Source organism: Zootoca vivipara, chromosome 16 (assembly GCF_963506605.1).
Source record: "Zootoca vivipara chromosome 16, rZooViv1.1, whole genome shotgun sequence".
Classification (NCBI taxonomy): Eukaryota; Metazoa; Chordata; class Lepidosauria; order Squamata; family Lacertidae; genus Zootoca; species Zootoca vivipara.
This window is the reverse complement of record NC_083291.1, coordinates 6053108-6075132: the sequence shown is the minus strand read 5'-3', so window position 1 is coordinate 6075132 and position 22025 is coordinate 6053108. Positions and strand designations below refer to the sequence as shown.

General features: G+C 44.7%; 1 protein-coding gene across 1 annotated transcript in view; it reads right to left on the bottom strand.

Annotated features, from left to right (window-relative positions):
- Window positions 1-6399: 6399 nt before the first annotated feature.
- The window catches only part of TEK (TEK receptor tyrosine kinase), a 58232-nt gene continuing 42606 nt past the window's right edge, over window positions 6400-22025 (bottom strand). Inside the window, exons 13-23 of the mRNA XM_035141051.2 lie at window positions 21672-21968; window positions 18991-19157; window positions 17801-18011; window positions 16612-16722; window positions 14409-14599; window positions 13097-13210; window positions 12412-12482; window positions 10406-10446; window positions 8770-8866; window positions 8058-8157; window positions 6400-6793 (exon numbers count right to left, since the gene is read on the bottom strand). Coding sequence (XP_034996942.2) covers window positions 6719-6793; window positions 8058-8157; window positions 8770-8866; window positions 10406-10446; window positions 12412-12482; window positions 13097-13210; window positions 14409-14599; window positions 16612-16722; window positions 17801-18011; window positions 18991-19157; window positions 21672-21968 — 1475 coding nt within the window. The 3' untranslated portion in view covers window positions 6400-6718. The remainder of the gene's footprint in view (window positions 6794-8057; window positions 8158-8769; window positions 8867-10405; window positions 10447-12411; window positions 12483-13096; window positions 13211-14408; window positions 14600-16611; window positions 16723-17800; window positions 18012-18990; window positions 19158-21671; window positions 21969-22025) is intronic.

The following is a 22025-nucleotide window of genomic DNA, read 5'->3' as shown; positions in this document are numbered from 1 at the left end:
GAGTGACGGCAGAAGACATGAAGAGTACTGTAACATCAATTCGGGATGTGCAGGCAATATTGTTAAACTTGTTTAGTGCAGACACAATTTTAATTGGACACAGTTTAGAGAGTGATTTGTTTGCTCTTAAGGTAAATTATACAGAATGACAATATATTTAAAATGATTTGAAATGTTTGGCTTAAAACCTGTTTAGGTTTAACTTCAGTGTACTGTCTAACACTGCACACAGAAGTGCCTTGCTGGATTCATACCATCTAGTGCAGCATTCTGTTCCCCACAGTGATTAACTCACTGCCTCTGGGAAGCCCAGAGACAGAACATGAGGACAACAACTCTCTCCTTTGCGGGTTCAGGTTCACTGGTAGGGTGTGAGTGAGGGATAGACCTGACATGAATTGCAGTAAAACAGGATAGGAGTATTGGAATTTAAAGAAGCCACAACTTTATTGATTACAGATTTCAGCAGGATTTGGCACTAGGTGTGTATCTTGAAATTGACCAGTTGTTGTTCCCCAGCAACTGATATTCATAAGCACACTGCCTCTAGTCCTAGAGGTGGCATGCAGGCATATAGTCATCATGAATAATAGCCATTGATGGGTTGCTGTATACTTGATGAATTTGACTACCGTAATTTTTTTAAAATAAGCAAAGCTAGTCATCATCACGGTATATTGTTGCAGCAAATTCAATCGTTTAACTATGCTCGGAGAAAGAACTGCTATGGTAAACATGTTACAGAGAATGGGAGGGTGGGTTGTGTAGCTTGCTAGCCAGGAAAGAGGCTAGGATGCGTAGTATGAGGCCTTTTATAGCCTTCCCCCAAATCTACTTTCCAAATCCCATGTTGGGGCAAAATCCAAACCCTTGTGAGAGTATCTTGCCCTCAGAATGGCCAGGGCTTCTCAGCCATTGGATGCTATGCTACTGGAGAGACATCAGAATAGTGCCACAAGGTAGCCTTTTCGCCACTTCCCAATGGCATTGCTGTGGCTCAGAGGCCCCTATGTGAAAAAGTTAATGTGATATGGTACCAGGATTATAAAAGCTTTAACTGAAGCAATAGTGCGTTTTTTAACCACAAGAATATTTTAGGAGGCAACACGCAATCCAGTTTGAAGTGTCACTGAATCATCCAGCTTTGTTTCTTTTCCAGCTGTTTCATAATAAGATTGTGGATACATCAGTAGTTTTTCCTCATCGTTTAGGCCTGCCTCATAAAAGAGCACTTAGAAATCTAATGGCTGATTATCTCCAAAGAATTATTCAATATGATGGTAAGACCTGGTGAAAATGACAGTGTATTTTACAGTTAATGGAGAAGAACCAAGAAGCAAGCAATACCTATGTTGTCACTCAGACTTTCCAGTTCGATCCAGGTTTCCCAAAATAAGGATTGGGTTGGTCATGTGCCTTGTTTGATCACTGGAAGCCGAGTGTGTGAACTGACTGCATTGAAAATAACTGTCTCTGAGGTGATATTGAATGAAAGTTCTCCCTGTTCCCTGTAATGTCAGATCTGTGGTGGCCTTATTCACATATGCTAATCATATCTCAATTGCTTCTTTTAAGTTATGAGCATGTGTATCTAAGAATCAGCTGGAAGTTCACAAGAATTAAATAGTATGGGCTGTGTATTAGAAGAGATTCACAAGCTGTCCTCTTTTCCTTAATTCAAGAAACATGTGGCATGTGCCTTCCCCAGGTATCATTAAAACTAATCACGCAGATACTACACATTTTAACCTTGGCCAGAGCCATGCCATAGCAGAGGGTAAGTTAGCTGGTTTCCTCAGTGATTTTAACATCTTAAATGAAGACTACAGATGCATGGGATTACACATCAACTTCTTGTAGGATTCGTACGTTGAGCGAGAAAGTGGGAAAATGCACAGAGGGTAATTGAGAATATGGACTATTGGAACAAATATCACTCGGAAGACAGCTTTCAATCCTCTCATCGTTTTCAAGAGCTACACTGCTAAAATTGCAACAGTATTTGTGGTTTCATGTCTAGTTTGTATAAATCAGTGCTCACCTGCAGCTCTTTCATGCTATTAAAGCATAGTCACCTGTTCTAAATAGATGTTCTCCAAACATTGGATATATTTTGTATGATTGACTAGTTGACCCGGCCATGCGTTGCTGTGGTTCTTTCCTGTGATTCTCCCCACTCTGTCTGTACACATGAGTTACCCTGCCCCTCCTCCCCCACCCACCCCGGCTAATCCCTGTGACTGCCTCCACCCTGTCCCGACTCATGAGCTATTGAGCCCCCTTCTCCCCCCACCCCTCCGGCACATCCCTGTGAGTGGCCCCACCCTGTTGAAATAAAAACATGAGAAAATGAAGTTATTATTGATTAATTTAATTTTGGAATTGTCATTTATTTTGTTTTGTACAGTGGTACCTTGGTTTGAGACCGCAGTCCGTTCCGCGGAGGCGGTCGCTTGCTGAAGGTACGCTTCTGCACGTGCGCGAAGCACCAATAGAGTGCTTCTACACGCGCTGTGCAGATCGCTTCTGTGCATCTGACGCCGTGGAACCTGGATGTAAACACTTCTGGTTCTGCGGCAGTTGCTCGCTGAAGCGGTCGCTCGCAGAGGTAGGCGTAAACCAAGGTTTGACTGTGTATGATTTTGGCGTTGTTTATTTTTGGTTATATAGATTGCCAAATTTTGGAGGTAGTGTTTGGAATGTAGGATGGGTTGGCGTTTTTGTTTTTTGTGAGGTTTTTTATTTTATTTTTATGGTTGTTAGTGACAGTATATTTGAGGAGTTTTAGGTGCTGAGGAAGGTGTGTGTGGGTGACTTACAGATTGTAATATTGTGGAGGTGGTGGTTGGAATGTAGGTTGGGATGGTTCCCCCCCCCTTTATTGTTTGTGAGGTTTTTTATTTTATTTTAATGGTTTATATTGACAGTATATTTGAGGAGTTTTAGGTGCCAAGGAAGGTGTTTTTGGTATTGGTCATCCTGTTTGTTTTTTAATATTAATATTAGGATCCGTAGGAGGCGGTGGGTAAGCGGTCTCAAATGGCGGGCTGCCGTTTGAGGCTGCAAAGTGAGGCACCAGCAGCGGGAGGCAGCGGATGGTGGCGCGTCGGAGGCAGCGGCGGCGGGAGGCGCGTTGTTGCAGGAGGTGGCCTCAAATGGTGGGTAGCCGTTTGAGGCTGGGAAGTGAGGCACCAGCAGGGGATGGTGGATGGCGGTGCGTCGGAGGAGGTGGAGGCGGCAGTTTGTGGGCGCAAATGGCGGGTAGCCGTTTGAGGTAAGAAATGGCGGGCAGCGTTGAGGTGGCGACTGTAAATTGTCGGCTCGGGAGGTGTGCGCCAATGTCGGAGAGGGTTTGTAGGTGGCAGCACGCGGTCAGCATTTGTATTGGATGCTGCTGGAGTCTTCAGAGCTTCTGCTGGTGACGTGTCATAGGGGCACCACTTTTTTGTGTTTAATCATTATTTTAGGTGTGAAAGGTGTGGCCAAGTTTGTTACATTTGTTACAACGGTTCAGCGGTTACGGTGAAAGGCTGTTACATCTCCGTGCGCAATGCCTACATCTTTATATATATAGAAACATGTTCTTGAATTGAGTTATTCACCTATACATAATGCATGTTGTCTTTTTAAGTCTTGTGGGGTTACAGTTACAGAAAACTAACATAATCACACATGTACTTTACAGTTGCTCCATTACGATGTGATGCTGGAGTCATCAGGAGTTCAAAAGCCTACATTCAGGATTCAGAGCTGGAGTGGGAAACTTGTGGCCCTCCAGATGCTGTTGTACTACAATTCTCTTTTCTCAATCAGCATGACGAATGATGGGAATGAGTCCCACAACACTGGGAGGGCGAAAGGCCTTTTTATTTATACCTCACCCATCTGGCTGCAAATTCTTTCCCTCAAAGAATTATGGGCACTGTACTTTACCTCTCCCAGAGTTATAGCTCCAAACAGCAAATTATAGTGCCCAGAATTCTTTGAGGGAAAGAATGTGCTTTGAGGAGATACTGGATTGCTAAGGCAGTCTGTACACTACCTTCAAGATAATTTTTGAACGTATTTTAATTGGGTAATTTTGGAAACAAATGCAAATACTTGAGTTTATTACTACAACCATTAATGTTAAATATTCAGTGCCAACTTTCTAATCTTTTAAATACTATGCATATTCATTAATGTTATTTTTTCTAGTTGGTGGTCATGACTGTAGTGAAGATGCAACTGCTTGTATGGAACTTATGCTTTGGAAAGTAAAAGAGGATACTAAAGGCAGAAGATATTAATGCTTTGCAACTACAGCCTTTCTTCATCATTGCCTAGTGACAGTTTTCTGCCCGTTATTGTCCTAATTCAAAAGAGTTCTGCAATAAGTATATGCACTAGTTAGTTTTGCTAGAAGTTTGGGTTAATGTTATTCAGGATTATGATATTTTTGTTCAATATAATATTAGTTGATTATGGGAGCTTTGTGCTAGTCAGAATTGTTAATGTAAACAGCGAACATTTCCCAATATTGGCAGTTTGGAAAGAATACTGTACTTATTTTCCTTTTATGAAACTTATGTGTGTCCTAAGCAAAAAAGTTGTTTTCTGGCTGTCACTGTCTGCTGAAATAAAAACAAAAAAGCTGTTATAAATGCAACAAATGTTAAACATTATGCAGTCCATTCATTTGGTTAGCAGATCTCTCTAGCAGTTGCATAGGTGGCCATTGGTAAGCAATTTGTCATTGCTTTATGGCTTTGATCTATTTGTTAATTTTATGGAACAAAGTAAGTTAAATTGCAAATAGAGATTAAAGGCAGCAGTGAAAATGTGGTAATTTTTATTTTTAAATAAAAAGTCAAAGGGTGTCCATTACTGAAATTTCTGTCAAGTCCATGTTCCAGTTCTCAGTTGCATATATCAGCTTGAGATGAGCATACAGCACTAGCTAGTTAGTCCAATGAGCCTAGGAGAGCAACACTGGATCATCCAAGCTGGATTGAAGCAAGTCTCTTTTATTAACTTTTAGGAAGAATCTAAAAACATTCCTGTTCACCCCATATATTTGATGGCTAGAAGGTCTGTTAAAGCCCAATCCTGAAATAACCTATGATTCTTTTAAAGCAGTTTTAAACTATTTTTAGAAGTTTAAATGGTGTTTTCTTACTCGTGTGCACGCTGGACTTCAGGAGGAGGGACATGATATAAATTTGATAAGAAAATAAGCAAATATACAATACTAGTGGAATTCAGCCCGTTTAAAAACGGGCGCTAGAACGCTGCTGTCCTGCAGCGCCGGCATGGGACGGAGCTTCGGAGGTCTCCGGAGCCCCGTCTCATGCGGGAGGTGCGTGGCGAGGCGGCGGGGGGGGGGAGAGAAGCACTTCTCCCGCCCCCCCCCGCTGCGCACCTCCCGCATGAGACGGGGCTTCGGAGACCTTCTCCGAAACTCCGTCCCATGCCGGCGCTGCGTGGTGAGGCGGCGGGGGGGAGGAGCGCTTCTCTCCCCCCGCCGCCTCGCCGCGCACCTCCCGCATGAGACGGGGCTTCGGAGAAGGTCTCCGAAGCCCCGTCCCATGTCGCCGCTGCGTGGTGAGGCGGCGGGGGGGAGGAGTGCTTCTCCCCCCCCGCCTCACCGCGCACCTCCCACATGAGACGGGGCTTCGGAGACCTCCGAAACTCCGTCCCATGCCGGCGCTGCGTGCCGAGGCGGCGGGGGGGGAGGAGTGCTCCCCCCCACCGCCTCGCCACGCACGCCAAGGCAGTCCCCGAGCCGAAGTGCGGCGCGGCGGGTGCTTTTCGGCGTTTGCCTCCCCCTTCGCTCCGGGAAGGCAAACGGCGAAAAGCCCCCGCCGCGCCGCACTTCGGCTTGGGGACTGGCTTGGCGGCGGCGGGAAAAAGAGGAATTCCTCCTCTTCTTGCCGCCGCCGCCAAGCCAAAGCCGGCTTCCCTCGGCGCCCGCTGCCGCTTCAGCCGAGGAAGCGCCGTCCCATGCCGGAGGTGCGCGGCAAGGCTGCCGGGGGGAGCGCTTCTTTCCCCCGCCGCCTCGCCGCGCACCTCCAGCATGAGACTGGGCTTCGGAGCGGCGGTTGGCGGAGCGGCGGTTGGCCGTTGTCCCTCCGTCCAATCCCTGTGTCTCTGGGGTACATGCGCAGTACCCCAGGGACACACGGGACAACTGGACGCAGGGACAACTTGGACATTATTATATAGGATTTGAGAAGATGGGTACAGAAAGAACACCGCATACTGCGACACAAATATACATGACAAATCTCTGCCTCCTTTACATTCCTACCGTGTTTTGTGTTTTGCTTGCAGTGGCTCACAGGATTGGTGGAGTTATGCAGTGTGACTTTATTGCTTGCAATAAATTCCAACATTATAGGGAAAAAATACATAAGTCTATGAAATGTAAAATGTATTTATTTCAGTCACTTTCTCTTTCCAAAAAGTGTATGTATGTGTAAGTGCATGTATAGGCAGACAAAAGATTTATATAGATATATATAATGCACATGCACACAGTACACATAAACACACAAACATACCTATGTACACACATACATACACATTCCTACAGCATACTGATTCGGGACTCACTCAAAAGTGTGTATATAGCTAAGAAGATATTGTACAGAAAGCGTTCTACACAGTTTTGTACATCAGCACATTTCATCATCTTTCGAGGTTGCTCAAAATGATAAATAACTGAAGATTTTCCATCTCAAGCAGCTTCTTCAGCAGAACAGTCAATGCCTGCATAGGTAAACTTCTCATACAGGGTTGTATTCACATAAGTCTGGAATTACAATTAAGAAAAATAGGCTCAGAAGCACATAGAAATTTTCTCTGTTGCAGATAACCTCCAGCTTCCAAGCCCAAATCATACCCTTTTATCCCTAACGCGTCACAAAGGGCTGCACTGGTCACAGGACTCTATAAACAGTTTTAGGTTACCAGTCTGTGCCAGAACTGCAGGACCTTCAGCTGTTGTTTGGTTACAAGTTGCATCAACCCTGATCGTGGACTACAACAACAATTGTCAGGTGACAGGTGTCCTAGTCCTAGTTGATGGCTTTTCTTTCTCTTAAAAAACACAAACCTATTTTTAAAAGATACTGTTGATGCTCCTGCTTATCAGACCTTTTAGCTGCAGACCAATGGTTAGACCACCTGACAAAAGTCTCCTTTAGAACCTGGTGATGTACAGCAACTCCTAGGTACAGTCATACTTTGGTTTTCAATTGGAATCCAAAAACCAAGGCGCAGCTTCCAATTGGCTGCAGGGGCTTCCTGCACTCAACTGGAAGCCTCTTCAGACATTCAGGTTCTCTCAGGGGACAAACTTACAGGGAGCCCCCACCGGTTCTCCTCGCAAGCTCTTCACCAAGCAGTGACAGCGAGTCAGGAGAAGGGAATGAGGAAGTAAGCAGGGAGGTGTTGGGGCTGTTGCAGATGAAAGAGCCCCAGCATCGCCATGAGAGGAGCTGGGAAAGCCAGAGAGCGCAGAACAGCTGGGGGGAAGGCCGTTCCCTCCAATGTCAGAATTTAGGGGAGCAGCCACCCGTAGGGCTAGAGGGCAGCGCTTTGGGGTGCCGAGGCTTTTATGTTGGAAGAAAACCTGGAAGAAGCCATTGCGGGGTTCTGACACGGACTAGACAGTCATGTTTGCAGAGTTCTTTGCACTGTAAATAGTATGCACAATAAAACCTTAAAAAGGAAGTGGAGCATCTTTACTCGCGAGTAGCCGCACGCCTCTGACAGGTTCCAAAAACGCATTTGCAAACCAGAACACTCGCCTCTGGGCTTGCAGCGTTCGGGAGCCAAAATGTTTTGGATTGCAAGGCATTCAACAACCAAGGTATGACTGTACACCCAAATAACTATCTCACCACGTTTTATGTGAAGAATCGTGAATATGGCCAAACACGTGCAAAGTTTTCACATGGGACAGGAGCTGACCAGAGGGGAACGATTTACAGTGGCAACCAAGCAAACTCATGAGCTGGGGAGCTGAGAAATGCTTTTTTGACCCCAACCTGACAACCGTGATCATCTTTTACCTTTCTTTCTTCCAACATTCTGTTCAGTGATACGAGTATTTGGGCAAATGATGGCCTCTCATAAGGTTTTTCTCTCCAGCATTGTCTCATTAGGTCATAACTGAAGAAGAAGAAGAAGGTCATTACAGCACTTGAATGCAGCCCAACATTTAAAAGCAGGAGGCGATGACTATCTGAGATAGCATGATAGCAAAAAGCAGAAAAGTCAGGCTTTCCAATGTGTCTGGAGTAGAAACAAATGGCAAGAGGTTGTGGGAGGTTTTTCTGGACAAACGGTCTTGTTATTAAAAGAAGGTGTTAAAAAAACACACCCTCACAATTCATTTCAAGTGGGCTTAAAGCAAGAGAAACAGCAGTTCACGTGTGCGTAGGGAAAGGAGTGAAGCTTTCTCTTGACCGAAGTGAGACATTCTCAAAAGAGCAAAGCATTTCTTACAGAATCAATTTTATAGGGCCAATTGACAGATGAAATTGTGGTTTCTGCTCCAGGGTAATCACTCTAGAACTTCAACTTCTTTCATGGTTAGCAACTTCCTTCTGCTTTCCAAACTAAATTGGTCAAAGTATAATTAATCCTAGGAGTCATCTCCTAACTTGCAAGAAGTAAATTCCCACATATTCAACACCCGTCAATGACCGACGCATTTTCTAATAGGTCGTCAGCCAAAGAGGGCATAGGGGAAAGGGCGTTCAGTGAGATTGAGTTACTTACACCTCATCATCGCAGTTGAGAGGCTTCTCCAGTCTGTACCCTTGGGGAAGTTTCTCATACAGTTCTGCACAAGTCATCCCACAATAGGGTGTTCCACCTAGAACAGAAGATTAAACAAGTCAGTGTCCGAAGGATGCTTCTTTGCTGTCGTTGCTGCTTGTACTAAAAAAAAAAAAAAGACCGTGCGTTGATGATTACCTTCTGGAAGCAAGCGGCTAAATCACTAATACCGTATTGGCCCGAATATAAGCCACACCTTTAAAATTGGAAGGGGGGAGGGAATAGAAAAAAATACCCGAATATAAGCCCCTCCATTCCTCGCTGCTCCTAGCTGCATACTTGGGGAGGGGAGAGCCGCGCTGTGTTGCCGTCGGCCTTTTCCCCTTCCTTGCTCTCTCCCTTCCCGGCCTTGGGGGAGAGGAAGGGGGACTATGCACGGGGTGGGCACTGCTTTGCCGCGCTCCTGGTGCTGTTTGCCCCCACGCTCCTGGCTGCGTACCGTAAGGTCGCGAATATAAGCCACACTTTTCACTGTTGGGATTCGGGGGGGAAGGTGAGGCTTATATTCAGTCCCAATGTGGTATTATCAGCAGTGAATCCATGACAGGTAATTAGTCTAGGCAAGGTCTAAACAACTGTTGCACCAAGCCCAGCAGCCATGTATGAAGGCTTGCAAGTATTTGGTAAAAATACTATATGTAGTTGTGGGTTAAGCCAATCAGGGCCACCCAGTAGCTTCAGGACTGAGCAAATAAAACACTTTGCACAATACATAATCTGCTTACAGAACTCCTTGCCCCCAGAGGTGGTGATGGTACTGAAGTTTGATGGATTTGAATTATGACTGATTTGTATAATTTTGTCATTGCATATTATACTTTGTCAATCGTATATGGCTGAGAGCTCTCACAAAGGCCTTTAGCTGTATTATTAAGAATTTATGTAGTGCTCACAGACTAATAATAATAATAATAATAATAATAATAATAATAATATATTTATACCCCGCCATCTGGCTGGGTTCCCCCAGCCACTCTGGGCGGCTTCCAACAAAACATTAAAATACAGAAATCCATCAAACATTAAAAGCTTCCCTAAACAGGGCTGCCTTGAGATGCCTTCTAAAGGTCTGGTAATTGTTGTTCTCTTTGACCTCTGGTGGGTGGGCGTTCCACAGGGTGGGTGCCACTTCCTAGTAGCTTACAAGTATGAAAACCAATTACACAAACATTATGAAAGTCCATAATTAAAACAAACAACACAGCAATTAAAACAGGAGAGACTCAGGTAGAGCGATCCAAGGAGTTCCCGTCTAAACAGGTGTATCTTCAAAAGCTAGCAGGATGCCAGTACAGTTGAGGCTTCTTGCATTTTGGCACGATAAAGTTTCACCCTTTCAAACATACCAAGACCTGCTGGCTTTCATAGTGAAGAGGTCAATCAATGCCACTGAGCGATTCTAGCTAACTTGATCCTCCATGTTCAAAGGCAGTGTATCTTTAAAGAATAGTTGCTGGATATAAACTAAGAAATAACAGCAATGGACAAAATGGACCCTTGGTCTGATCCAGCTATGCTGTTCTCATATTTTTAACAAAAATTATAATGCTAAACGCACACACATTACCATACTTACCTAAGCTAACTATTTCCCATAATAGCACGCCATATGACCACCTATAAAAAGAATAAAAAGAAAAGCTGTAACAATTGTACAGTGGTACCTTGGTTTGCATACGTTTTGCATTACAAACACGTCAAACCCGAAAGTGCACATCCCGGTTTGCAACCTTTTTTTGGATTACAACCCATAATTTTTTTATTACTAACAAAAAATTTTGGGGAGGCCCCATTGGTGAAAGCACACCTTGAATTACAACCTGTTTTGGTTACAAACGGACCTCCAGAACGGATTAGGGTTGTAAACCAAGGTACCACTGTATTTAGAAGGACTGGGTATTATAAAATATCTAGTGCTAGATAAACAGGCACACACCTACAATTATTATATCTAAAATCAGGTCCAAGATACTTGCGCCATTACAAAAAATATTCATTTTGCCTCCCCCTTCCCTATTTTTATTATGAAGAAGACAACGAAATACAAAACCAGAAATAAACCTCCATGTGCTTAAAAATAAGTTGGTTTTTTTCCAGTTAAACTGGCATGAACACATCTATTTTAAAAGAAATGAAGCAGAAGTAATAGAAATAAAAAAATGCAATCAAACAATCACTACTTAAAATGTAAAACCTTTGTCTTGCTCTAAACATGCTGATACAGAGACCTTGCATGGCATTTTAGGCTCAACTACTGCTCTGAAAAGGGACCCAGGTGGCGCTGTGGTTAAACCACTGAGCCTAGGGCTTGCTGATCAGAAGGTCGGCGGTTCGAATCCCTGTAACGGGGTGAGCTCCCATTGCTTGGTCCCAGCTCCTGCCAACCTAGCAGTTCGAAAACACGTCAAAATGCAAGTAGATAAATAGGAACCGCTACAGTGGGAAGGTAAACAGTGTTTCCATGTGCTGCTCTGGTTTGCCAGAAGCGGCTTTGTCATGCTGGCCACATGACCTGGAAGCTATACGCCGGCTCCCTCGGCCAATAATGTGAGATGAGCGTGCAACCCCAGAGTCGGTCACGACTGGACCTAATGGTCAGGGGTCTCTTTACCTTTACCTTTACTTCTCTGAAAACCATTGGGATGGCATTGGCTGTCTAATCTTGTCTGCTTGAGGGTTGACAAACATTGTATGCTATCCTAGAGGAGGAGCCCAATGGCAGTTGGTCCCAGCCAAGTCAATGGAATGTCCAGGTGACCATTGGAATACATGTTCCCATTTGCATCGTATGCTAGACCAGGGCAGGACCTGTCCATCAAGGGTCCTCTAACCCACTAATGGAGAAAATCCATTGCTACAGCATCTCAGATAGACCCGTCAACCAGACTCTGCTTAAAACCTCTAACACAAGGCTTCCCAAACTGTGGCCCGTGGGCTGCCAGTGGTCCACGAGCTTCAATAAGGTGGCCTGAGGCATGTCCACATTAAATATCTATATTGATTTTTTTTTTAAAAAAAAGTGTTCTATTGCATTGCAATTTTGAATTCCATGGAAGGCAGATTATAATGCGATATAAGAAGCTGAACGTTGGAAGATTCAGGGCCAGGTACAAGAAAGCAATTATTCACATGGTACATAGTTAAACTAGGGGACTTGCTTCCAGAGGAGGCATCTTGATGGAAGATAAGCCTATCAGCGGCCACAAGTCATGATTTTTCTGCCTCCAAAGTCAGAGGCACTGATCCTTCTGAATCCCAGTTGCTGCAAACTGTAGGAGAGGCGAGAGCTCTTGTGCTCAGGTCCTGCTTGTGGGTTTCTCAGAAGCGTCTGGGTCATTATCCTGACCCAGCAGGGCCCGCCTGATGTTCTTTTCTCCATTTATCCTCTTGTTCTTATTACCTGCCTCTTTTCTGCGTGTGACTTAACTACAGGGAAATGGCCTATAGTAAAGAGAAAGCTCAGTATCGTTACAAATCTACTTATGAGTTTTTATCCCACCTTTCCAATGCGTCTGCATTACTGAAGGTCACTTTAAATCCCAGCATCACAGAGTCAGAAACTACATAAACAGAGTCACTTACACATCACTGTTTGAGGTATACACGCTGTAATTTAGGGACTCAATCGCCATCCATCGCACTGGAAGCCTTCCCTAAAACAATGAGTTGAGAATGGTGTTACAGCCTCTCACAACAGTTCTGTTCTGATGCATTACCAGAGTCCCCTAACCCAGAATGGCTTTCCCCTTCATTTCTATAGTTAGACCTCTTTGCAGACTGGCTCCCAGCCCTTAAATTGATGGATACTTCCCCCATGTTTGTTGTTTGTTTGTTTGTTGAGATGCATCTAGAGTGGCACTGGCGAAGGTTTTCTAATCTGTACATTATGAGGTTTTGCACTTTGATCTTGCTCCTGGACTGATGAACTCTGAGGTTTACGGAAACGCAAAACTCATCTCAGTTTTTGTCCCTTGTAGCAGCTGGTTTTCCAACTCTTAATGGGTGAAATCTACAAATAACAAAAGCTGAAAACTTCCCCCTTAAGCTGTCTAATGTCCAGGTCCTAAATAATTAGACTTTAGGGTTAAGTCCTGGTGGTTTCAATAGGACTGCGGCCTTTGTCCTCTTAGATGTTGTGAGAAGCTCCATTTTTAATTTCTGCAGCTTCTGAAGAGGAATTTCATTTTTTTTTACAGGTAATATCAAAGGGCAGTTGTTACCTCTCCACAAGAAACATAGCTGACAAATCAATTTTGGTCTTTCTTACCATTGTCTTTTTAACATAAACCTCTTGGCCTCTAGACAGTCCAAAATCTGCTATTTTTGCAACGTAGTTTTCTCCAACCAAGATGTTCCTTGCTGCCAGATCCCGGTGGATAAACTAAAGGAAACAAAAACATTGTTGCTTTTCCCTCTCCCTTCCCAAAATAGAAAAGGTTTGTCCTATCTTTCCGATGCCTTTGCATCACACATTGCAAAGGCTTATTGCAACTTAAGCACTGCGCATACTCCATGGGCTTTTGGCTGGTAATTATTAGGTCGCAGAACCTGCAGCCCTCCAAATATTGCCCTCCAAATATTGCTGAACTCCAACTGCCACCAGCCCAAGACAGCTTGGACAATGGTCCAAGGATGATGAGAGGTGCGGTTGTTGTAGGGCAGGCATAGGCAAACTCGGCCCTCCAGATGTATTGAGACTACAATTCCCATCATCCCTGGCCACTGGTCCTGTTAGCTAGGGATGATGGGAGTTGTAGTCCCAAAAACATCTGGAGGGCTGAGTTTGCCTATGCCTGTTGTAGGGGGAGCAGACTTGAGTAAAGCTTGCAGGCTCAACAGGTCCTCCCTTCCTCCAGGTTACAATTCATATGCCTGCGTGTGATTGGCCAATTAGGCAGGCAGGCAGTATTCGATCTCCCCGGCCGTCAGAGGGGAGCCAGGACTCCACCGGCCAAGCAGTTCCCGTTGGAGGGCTCTGGCGGGAGGTGGCACTGCCCCACAGCATTACTGCACCTAGGAAGTAGGTCAACAGACTTCCCCACCCCTGTCGCTGATAGGGTTGCTACCTTTGGTCTGGCAAAATACAGGACAGAATGGAGGACAGGACAGAGCACGGTGACCATATGGGTTCCCATGATCTCACGCGATTTCGTGGCCCAATTCCCCGCCCCCCAAAGTGCTTCCCCCTCCCTGCATGTGATTTCACACAGTGCCCCCAATCTCACATTTGTGGGTGCTGTGCGTGAAAAAGCACTTATTTTTTTAGTGCGGGGAGCATGGTGGAAAATCGCAACGAAAATGGGCACCGTGCTCTCATGACAAAAAAACGGCAAGATGGCGCCCAGCAAGATGGTGTCCTGGATTTTGGCTTCAAAGTGTTGGAGGGTATGGAGGGTGTTGGAGAGAGACAGAGGGAGACTCAGGAAAACTGTATCCTGTATTGATTCCTATATCGATTCAACGATAGCATTTTTACATTGAAATACGGGACCAATCCTGTATTACATAGGATGGGGGCCAACCCTGGTGGCAGACTCAGTAAATAACTTGTATTAGCAAAATGAAACAAAACAGCCTACCTGTTTTTGACTTAGGTAGTCCATCCCTCGGGCCACATCCGCTGCAAAGTGCAGTAGCTGCTGCGAGGAGAGTGTGGAGGCTGTGCTGTTGGCAATGGCAAAGGCCGGGTCGGTCTCTAAGACCCTGCTCTTCCGCAAGAAGTCTAGCAGGTTTCCGTGGGGAGCATATTCAATAGCGAGGTAGAGGTACCCTGGCGTAAAACAGCAAGGAGTTCAGAGAGCCTGGGCAAAAAATGTTGGCCTTCCAAATTTAGAAGTCCTGGGGGCAGGGGTTCTTGAAGGGTCTGGGGGCCCCAGAGCATTTGCCCCCTCCTCACCCCAGCCCCAAATGAAGCTGACCAAAGTTTGTCAGATCTCTCTATGCTATCCCTGCAGGATGCAAGGCTCTAATGCAAATCCTATTCTGTCCATTTCTTAAAGAAATGGGAGTGCCTGATCACCTCATCTTTATGTGGGACAAGAAGCTACAGTTAGAACTGGATATGGAACAACTGATTGGTTCAAAATTGGGAAAGGAGTACGACAAGGTTGTATATTGTCTCCCTGCTTATTTAACTTATATGCAGAATTCATCATGCGAAAGGCTGGACTAGATGAATCCCAAACCGGAATTAAGATTGCCGGAAGAAATATCAACAACCTCAGATATGCACATGACACAACCTTGATGGCAGAAAGTGAAGAGGAATTAAAGAACCTTTTAATGAGGGTGAAAGAGGAGAGCACAAAATATGGTCTGAAGCTCAACATCAAAAAAACCAAGATCATGGCCACTGGTCCCATCACCTCCTGGCAAATAGAAGGGGAAGAAATGGAGGCAGTGAGAGATTTTACTTTCTTGGGCTCCTTGATCACTGCAGATGGTGACAGCAGTCACGAAATTAAAAGACGCCTGCTTCTTGGGAGAAAAGCAATGACAAACCTAGACAGCATCTTAAAAAGCAGAGACATCACCTTGCCGATAAAGGTCCGTATAGTTAAAGCTATGGTTTTCCCAGTAGTGATGTATGGAAGTGAGAGCTGGACCATAAAGAAGGCTGATCGCCGAAGAATTGATGCTTTTGAATTATGGTGCTGGAGGAGACTCTTGAGAGTCCCATGGAGTGCAAGAAGATCAAACCTATCCATTCAGAAGGCAATCAGCCCCGAGTGCACACTGGAAGGACAGATCCTGAAGCTGAGGCTCCAATACTTTGGCCACCTCATGAGAAGAGAAGAATCCCTGGAAAAGACCCTGATGTTGGGAAAGATTGAGGGCACTAGGAGAAGGGGACGACAGAGGACGAGATGGTTGGACAGTGTTCTCAAAGCTACCAACTTGAGTTTGACTAAACAACAACAATGTAAGCACTCACATTGTTTCTCCGAAAATAAGACGTAGCCATAAAACAAGCCATAGCAGGTTTTTTAAGAGAAGAATCCCTGGAAAAGACCCTGATGTTGGGAAAGATTGAGGGCACAAGGAGAAGGGGACAACAGAGGATGAGATGGTTGGACAGTGTTCTCGAAGCTACGAACATGAGTTTGACCAAACTGCGGGAGGCAGTGGAAGACAGGAGTGCCTGGCGTGCTCTGGTCCATGGGGTCATGAAGAGTCGGACACGACTAAACGACTAAACAACAACAACATTCTGTCCACAACTTCTCTTGCCTTCGGTGTTTCCAATACAATGGTACCTTGATTTTCAAACAACTCAGTTTTCAAATAGCTGCCTGTGTGTATATGGTGACTGAAGCACATCATCAAACAGGAATGAATATATATATTCATTTTGTGTGTGTGTGTGTGTGTGTGTGTGCGCGCACGCGTCTTTTTGTGTTTAAAAATTGTGCAACATGTTTACCTGTGCACAAATTCCAGCTGATCTTAGTTTGAATATGTTTTACAACAAATGTAGCCACAGAACTTGAAAACAAACACCTACAGAAAAGCATTGTAGCAGGTGAGAGCTGGGAAGATTCAGAATGTAGATTGAAAATTAAGATATAATTGTGATACTGTATACTGTACACACACACACACACACACACCTCACATTGTTGTTGTTGATTTATTTATTTCCCCCCTTTTCTTCCCTTTCTCTTTCCCTCTTTTATCCTACTTCTTTTTCTGTATTTTTAAAATGAATTCTAAACTAGTTGGGTTTTTATTGTCTTGTATGTTGAAAACTCTTCACAAAATTGAAAAAGAAAAGCATTGTACCTCGGTGTTCGCATGCTCCCAAAAGGTTTATGATGTTCGGATGTTGTCCAAGTTTACAAAGTACTTCCAGTTCCCCAGCAAAATCTCTGTGATCATCCTTGGAGGCATATTCTGCAAATGAAAAAAGATAGTGCTGTGCAACAGTTACTCCTACGATGTTTACCACATGTTTAATTAATGCACCTGATGAAATGGGCTTTAGCCCATAAAACCATACATCATAATAATTTTTTTTTTTAATGTGCTTCCAGATGAGATTTGGTCACATGCCCGGAAGTTCAGGTTGGCCCTCTTGCTCAATACCCCCCTCCCCAAGTGGACTTCCTACAGTAAGGAAAGTGATGGGGAAGATTTGCTAGAAAGTGTGGGATAAGAATTGTTTGACGCTGGGCTCATTCACCCTCTCCCTTGATCCTCCTTGTATGTTACTTGCACCTTCCATTTTTTTTGGAGGGGGGAGAACCATAGGATGTTCCTGCTGGGTGGGTGGCATGTTGATTTTCCTTAAGTTTAAATTTGCTTTCCCATTAACGATGGACAAAACATATTTGGAAAATGCGGGTTTTCAGCTGTTGGTGAGCCCGCTGTGTCAAACAATATCCCCAAAGGGAAATGGTAAAGCAGATCCTGACCCTAAAGACAGAAAGAGGACTTTGAATAATAAAAAATGGGGTAAGGGTTTAATGCCCACTTTTTAAGGTTTGTGTATAGATTTTTACATTAGTATAACTTTTAAAAACTCACTTGTTTTAACAAGGTCTAAAATGGATTATTAAAAGGTTATAAGGACTTGCATGAACAAGCATTAAACAATGAAACTAAGGGGGGGATGGAAGTCAAGCAAAAATTATGGTTTAAATTTTTTGATTATGATGGTTATTTCTTTTCGTTTTTTTCTTTTTCTTTATATATTGTTGTTTTATGTTTATTTTTGATGTTATCTTTTTGGAAAATTAATAAACTGTCATATAAAAACAAAAACAAAAGCAGATCCTGACCCTACTGCTTCTCTGCTCATTCCTACTTTTTAAAAAATAAGTGCATCCAGGCTCTGTTACATGCTTTTGCATATAATGCGGTTAGTCCGTTAAGCCAACATTTAAAAGACCATGATTCGAGGCCAGGTATTATCAACCTGCAAATCTCTCCTACAGATTTGCTGCCTTAAGAGGCTCCCGCAAAGACTCACCCTTCATCCTTTTAATGGCTGCATCCATTCGCAAGCCATCCTTCTTGATTCGTGCTTTGAGAACTTGGCCGAAGTTGCCTTCTCCAATCACATCCTGAAATTTGATGTCATTCCACTCTAGAACTGGGTAGATCGTGGGTTCTGGGCTATTTTTGGCTTTCCGGCTCAGAGTAAGAGTTCCTGAATTGAATTGTACAGCTGGCTCATCTCTCTGGGGGGGAAAGTTAGGCAAACACTATTTAGTGGTTGGTACAGAAGAAGATAACAACTCAGAACGGAATGTATTAAAAGCATATTTATGTAATCTTGTCATGAGATGTGGTGTTGTTCTGTGAAGATGAAGTTTCTCTAAAATGAGTTAAAAGACAACACGGTGTGCAGCAGAATAGGTTTTCCTTGGCTTAAAAGCACCCATAAATATATAGTCAATTTAACTGACCAAAGGAAAGTAGGCACAGATTTTCCAGGGGGAATACGAACCTGCATTGCAGGAATGCAAGTAGGGAAATAATCCTGTTCTATCTGGTTAGTTTTATTATATCTGCATGAAATGGTATAATCCCTCCTTTACTGGGCGCAGCCCATCCATTTGGTGATCTTTTGGTGGGTTTGGTTTTTGTAAAGTATCACCATGTAAGTTCACAATCAAGGCTTTAAGTAAGCTACAAGCAAAACCAATTTTGATACAGGAATGTTTAGGGGAGGGGAATAATCATTTACCATTTTGGAAGTCCCTTGTTAACAGTCCTGTGTGACACCTTTAAGATTAACCAATTTTAAATGGGAAACGCCCATCAAACTGTATTTGAAAGGGGTAAAGGTAAAGGGACCCCTTACCATTAGGTCCAGTCACGACCGACTCTGGGGTTGCGGCGCTCATCTCGCCGCAACTGGGTCACGTGGCCAGCATGACAAAGCCGCTTCTGGCGAACCAGAGCAGCGCACGGAAATGCCGTTTACCTTCCTGCTTGGAGTGGTACCTATTTATCTACTTGCACTTTGGCGTGCTTTCAAACTGCTAGGTTGGCAGGAGCAGGGACCGAACAACAGAAGTTCACCCCGTCGCAGGGATTCGAACCACCAACCTTCTGATCAGCAAGTCCTAGGCTCTGTGGTTTAACCCACAGTGCCACCTGTGTCCCAATTTCAAAGGGGTACTCTTTATCCTCAAGGAAAACCAAGGGACTTACCACCACGTTTTGAAAGGCCTGGGCCATTCGCCGCTGGAAATTTGCACGCTTTAGCTGCAGCATGATGAAAAAGGCCAGCAGAATCGTCAGGCAGGTCATCCCTGCAGAGCCCAAGATAGCAATCAGTAGCATTCTCCCTCCTTTGGACTCAAATGGAACTGTGGGAACTATAGGCATTAAAATAAAATAATAAAGCAAAACAAGTTGAATTCAGCACCTCATCGACAAATACTAGAACCCAAATTTTACAGGCTAAAAAAAACAAAGGCAGAGGGAAATTGGAGCAAGCTAAATAAAGCTAGATGCCTTTATGAAACCAGAGGGACTCACTCACATGCTTCAATGGACTTTAGGTTCTCTGGATTTTGGCAGAAGTGGGTCCTAACAGCGCATTCACCCTGACAGCATAGTTTTCCTGTAGTGCTTTAACTTGTGTTTCCTCCTCCCTGTCCTTGTACCCAGTGTTGAGAAAGCCTCTCCTCTTCCTAGAGGGGAGGGATTGTGAGCAGGAATTGCTTTCCGCGCTCATACAGGTGTGTGGCTGTGTCCCCTGCATCACTGGAGTCCTGGGCTCGTGTCATGCCCCCCAGCCAGCCAATCCAGCTGGCTGAGGGGCGTGGTTTAGCCGCATTTAAACGGCTGTGGGCCCTCGAGCTCTTCCTTGTTTGGTTCCTGCTTCCTTGGATCACCCGCCCTCCCTCCCTCTAGGTTTTGCTTCAGCACCTGACCTTGGTATGGACCTCGGTTGGTCGCCTGTCCAAGGGCCCTGGTAGGAATTATTCCACTTGACAGATTGGCACCAGCCACTTGATTTTTCACCTATCTCGTAGCAAATGGAAGTCCATCAAGCTCACCAAGAAACTTGCACAGGTACAAACTGACATCTTCTTTCTACCACTCCCATCAGCCCATCACCCATTCCCATCACCCCCCCCCCCACCCTCTGAATACACATAAGGGTTTGGTGGGTTCTGTTTCAGTGTATCTGACGAAGTGTGCATGCACACGAAAGCTCATACCAAAATAAAAACTTATTTGGTCTTTAAGGTGCTACTGAAGGAATTTTTTTATTTTGCTTCGACTCAGACCAACATGGCTACCTACCTGTAACTATCATCAAAACTTTGTAAGGTTAGGCATTGGAAAATGGGCTGTGTGTTGGAGGGGAGGTTGAAGGGTATTCTGTTAAAGGAATCCGGCAGTCGTGGTTCCTGCCTGATGCCCAGGTGGTGGCTAGGGCCATGGCACGACCCTCCGCTGACTCTAGGGGAAAGCTCCCAGTGGATTTGCATCAACAGGCTTCCCCTACAGGTGGTTAACACTTGTGTGACTCCCTGCAGAGCGGGCAGGAGTCAAGTATAGTCTGTTCGGATCCAGTGCCTAAGCCAACACCACTCACATTCTGTAACCAAAAAAGTTGTGGCCTTTTTTAGCCCATTAACCTAAAATACTTGTGCCTATGCGTCTTATTTCATCACAAAGCGGGGTGAGGGTGGGGTGGGGCCTTGACTCACAATATTCTATTTCCAATTGCCTGCTCTAGAAAGCATTGATAAAGGTAACGGGACCCCTGACCATTAGGTCCAGTCGTGGACGATTCTGGGGTTGCGGCGCTCATCTCGCTTTACTGGCCAAGGGAGCCGGCGTTTATCCGCAGACAGCTTCCGGGTCATGTGGCCAGCAGGACTAAACCACTTCTGGCAAAACCCAGAGCAGCGCACAGAAACGCTGTTTACCTTCCCACTGGAGCGGTACCTATTTATCTACTTGCACTTTGACGTGCTTTCGAACTACTAGGTTGGCAGGAGCTGGGACCGAGCTACGGGAGCTCACCCCGTCACAGGGATTCAAACCGCCGACCTTCTGATCAGCAAGCCCTAGGCTCTGTGGTTTACACTACAGCGCCACCCGCGTCCCTTTTAGAAAGCATTGCTACTGAGAGCATAACTGCAGGCCATGGGAAGCAAAGTTTTACAGTGGTACCTCGGGTTAAGAACTTAATTCGTTCTGGAGGTCCGTTCTTAACCTGAAACTGTTCTTAACCTGAGGTATCACTTTAGCTAATGGGGCCTCCCGCTGCCGCCGCCACGCCACCACCATGCGATTTCTGTTCTCATCCCAAGTTCTTAACCTGAGGTACTATTTCTGGGTTAGCGGAGTCCGTAACCTGAAGCGTCTGTAACCTGAAGGGTCTGTAACCCGAGGTACCACTGTATAAAAAAATACCTCCTGTATTCTCAGGAGTGAAGTTCTGCTCGCGGGAAATTAGGATCTATAATTTCCTAATTATGCATAAGCCACATACAGTGGAACCTCAGTTTATGAACACCTTGGTTTACGAATTTTTGGTTTACGAACACCGCGGACCCATCTGGAACAGATTAATTCACTTTCCATTACTTTCAATGGGAAAGTTCGCTTCAGTTTATGAACGCTTCATTTTATGAACAGGCTTCCGGAACCAATTGTGTTCATAAACCGAGGTACCACTGTAAGCACAAATTATACATAAGCCACATACACACAAATGGCAAAACAACTGCAGTTAAAGCATCATCATGGAAATCCTATCAACCACACAGCATGCATTTTGCAGCTTTTGCTGGGACTCAATTCATTTGGAATAAACTTGCATATGCTTGCTTGGTACACGAAATGCTCTAGTCTCTGCAAGATCTAACCTTTCATTTCTGGGAGAGTTTTCAGTTCAGCCGAAAGATTATCGCTTGGTCCAACGTTGTTCTGTGCCCTTATCTGAACCACATATTCAGTGTTTGATTCAAGACCCTTGAGGTGGTACTGGGTAACTGTTGTGTTTTTGATGGTGACATCGATGTGGTTGTGCTCCGTCTTGCCACGGCCTTTGTAGCTGAGAATGATGGAGGAGATGGAATGCCCAACCGCAGTCGACCAAGAGATGACGGCCGAGGAGTCAGTGACATTTATAATTGTGAAGTTATCAGGTGCAGGGGGACGTTCTAGCAAAGAAACAAATGTATTAGCTTCTGTTTCGCATCACTCTGCGCACTCGCTAA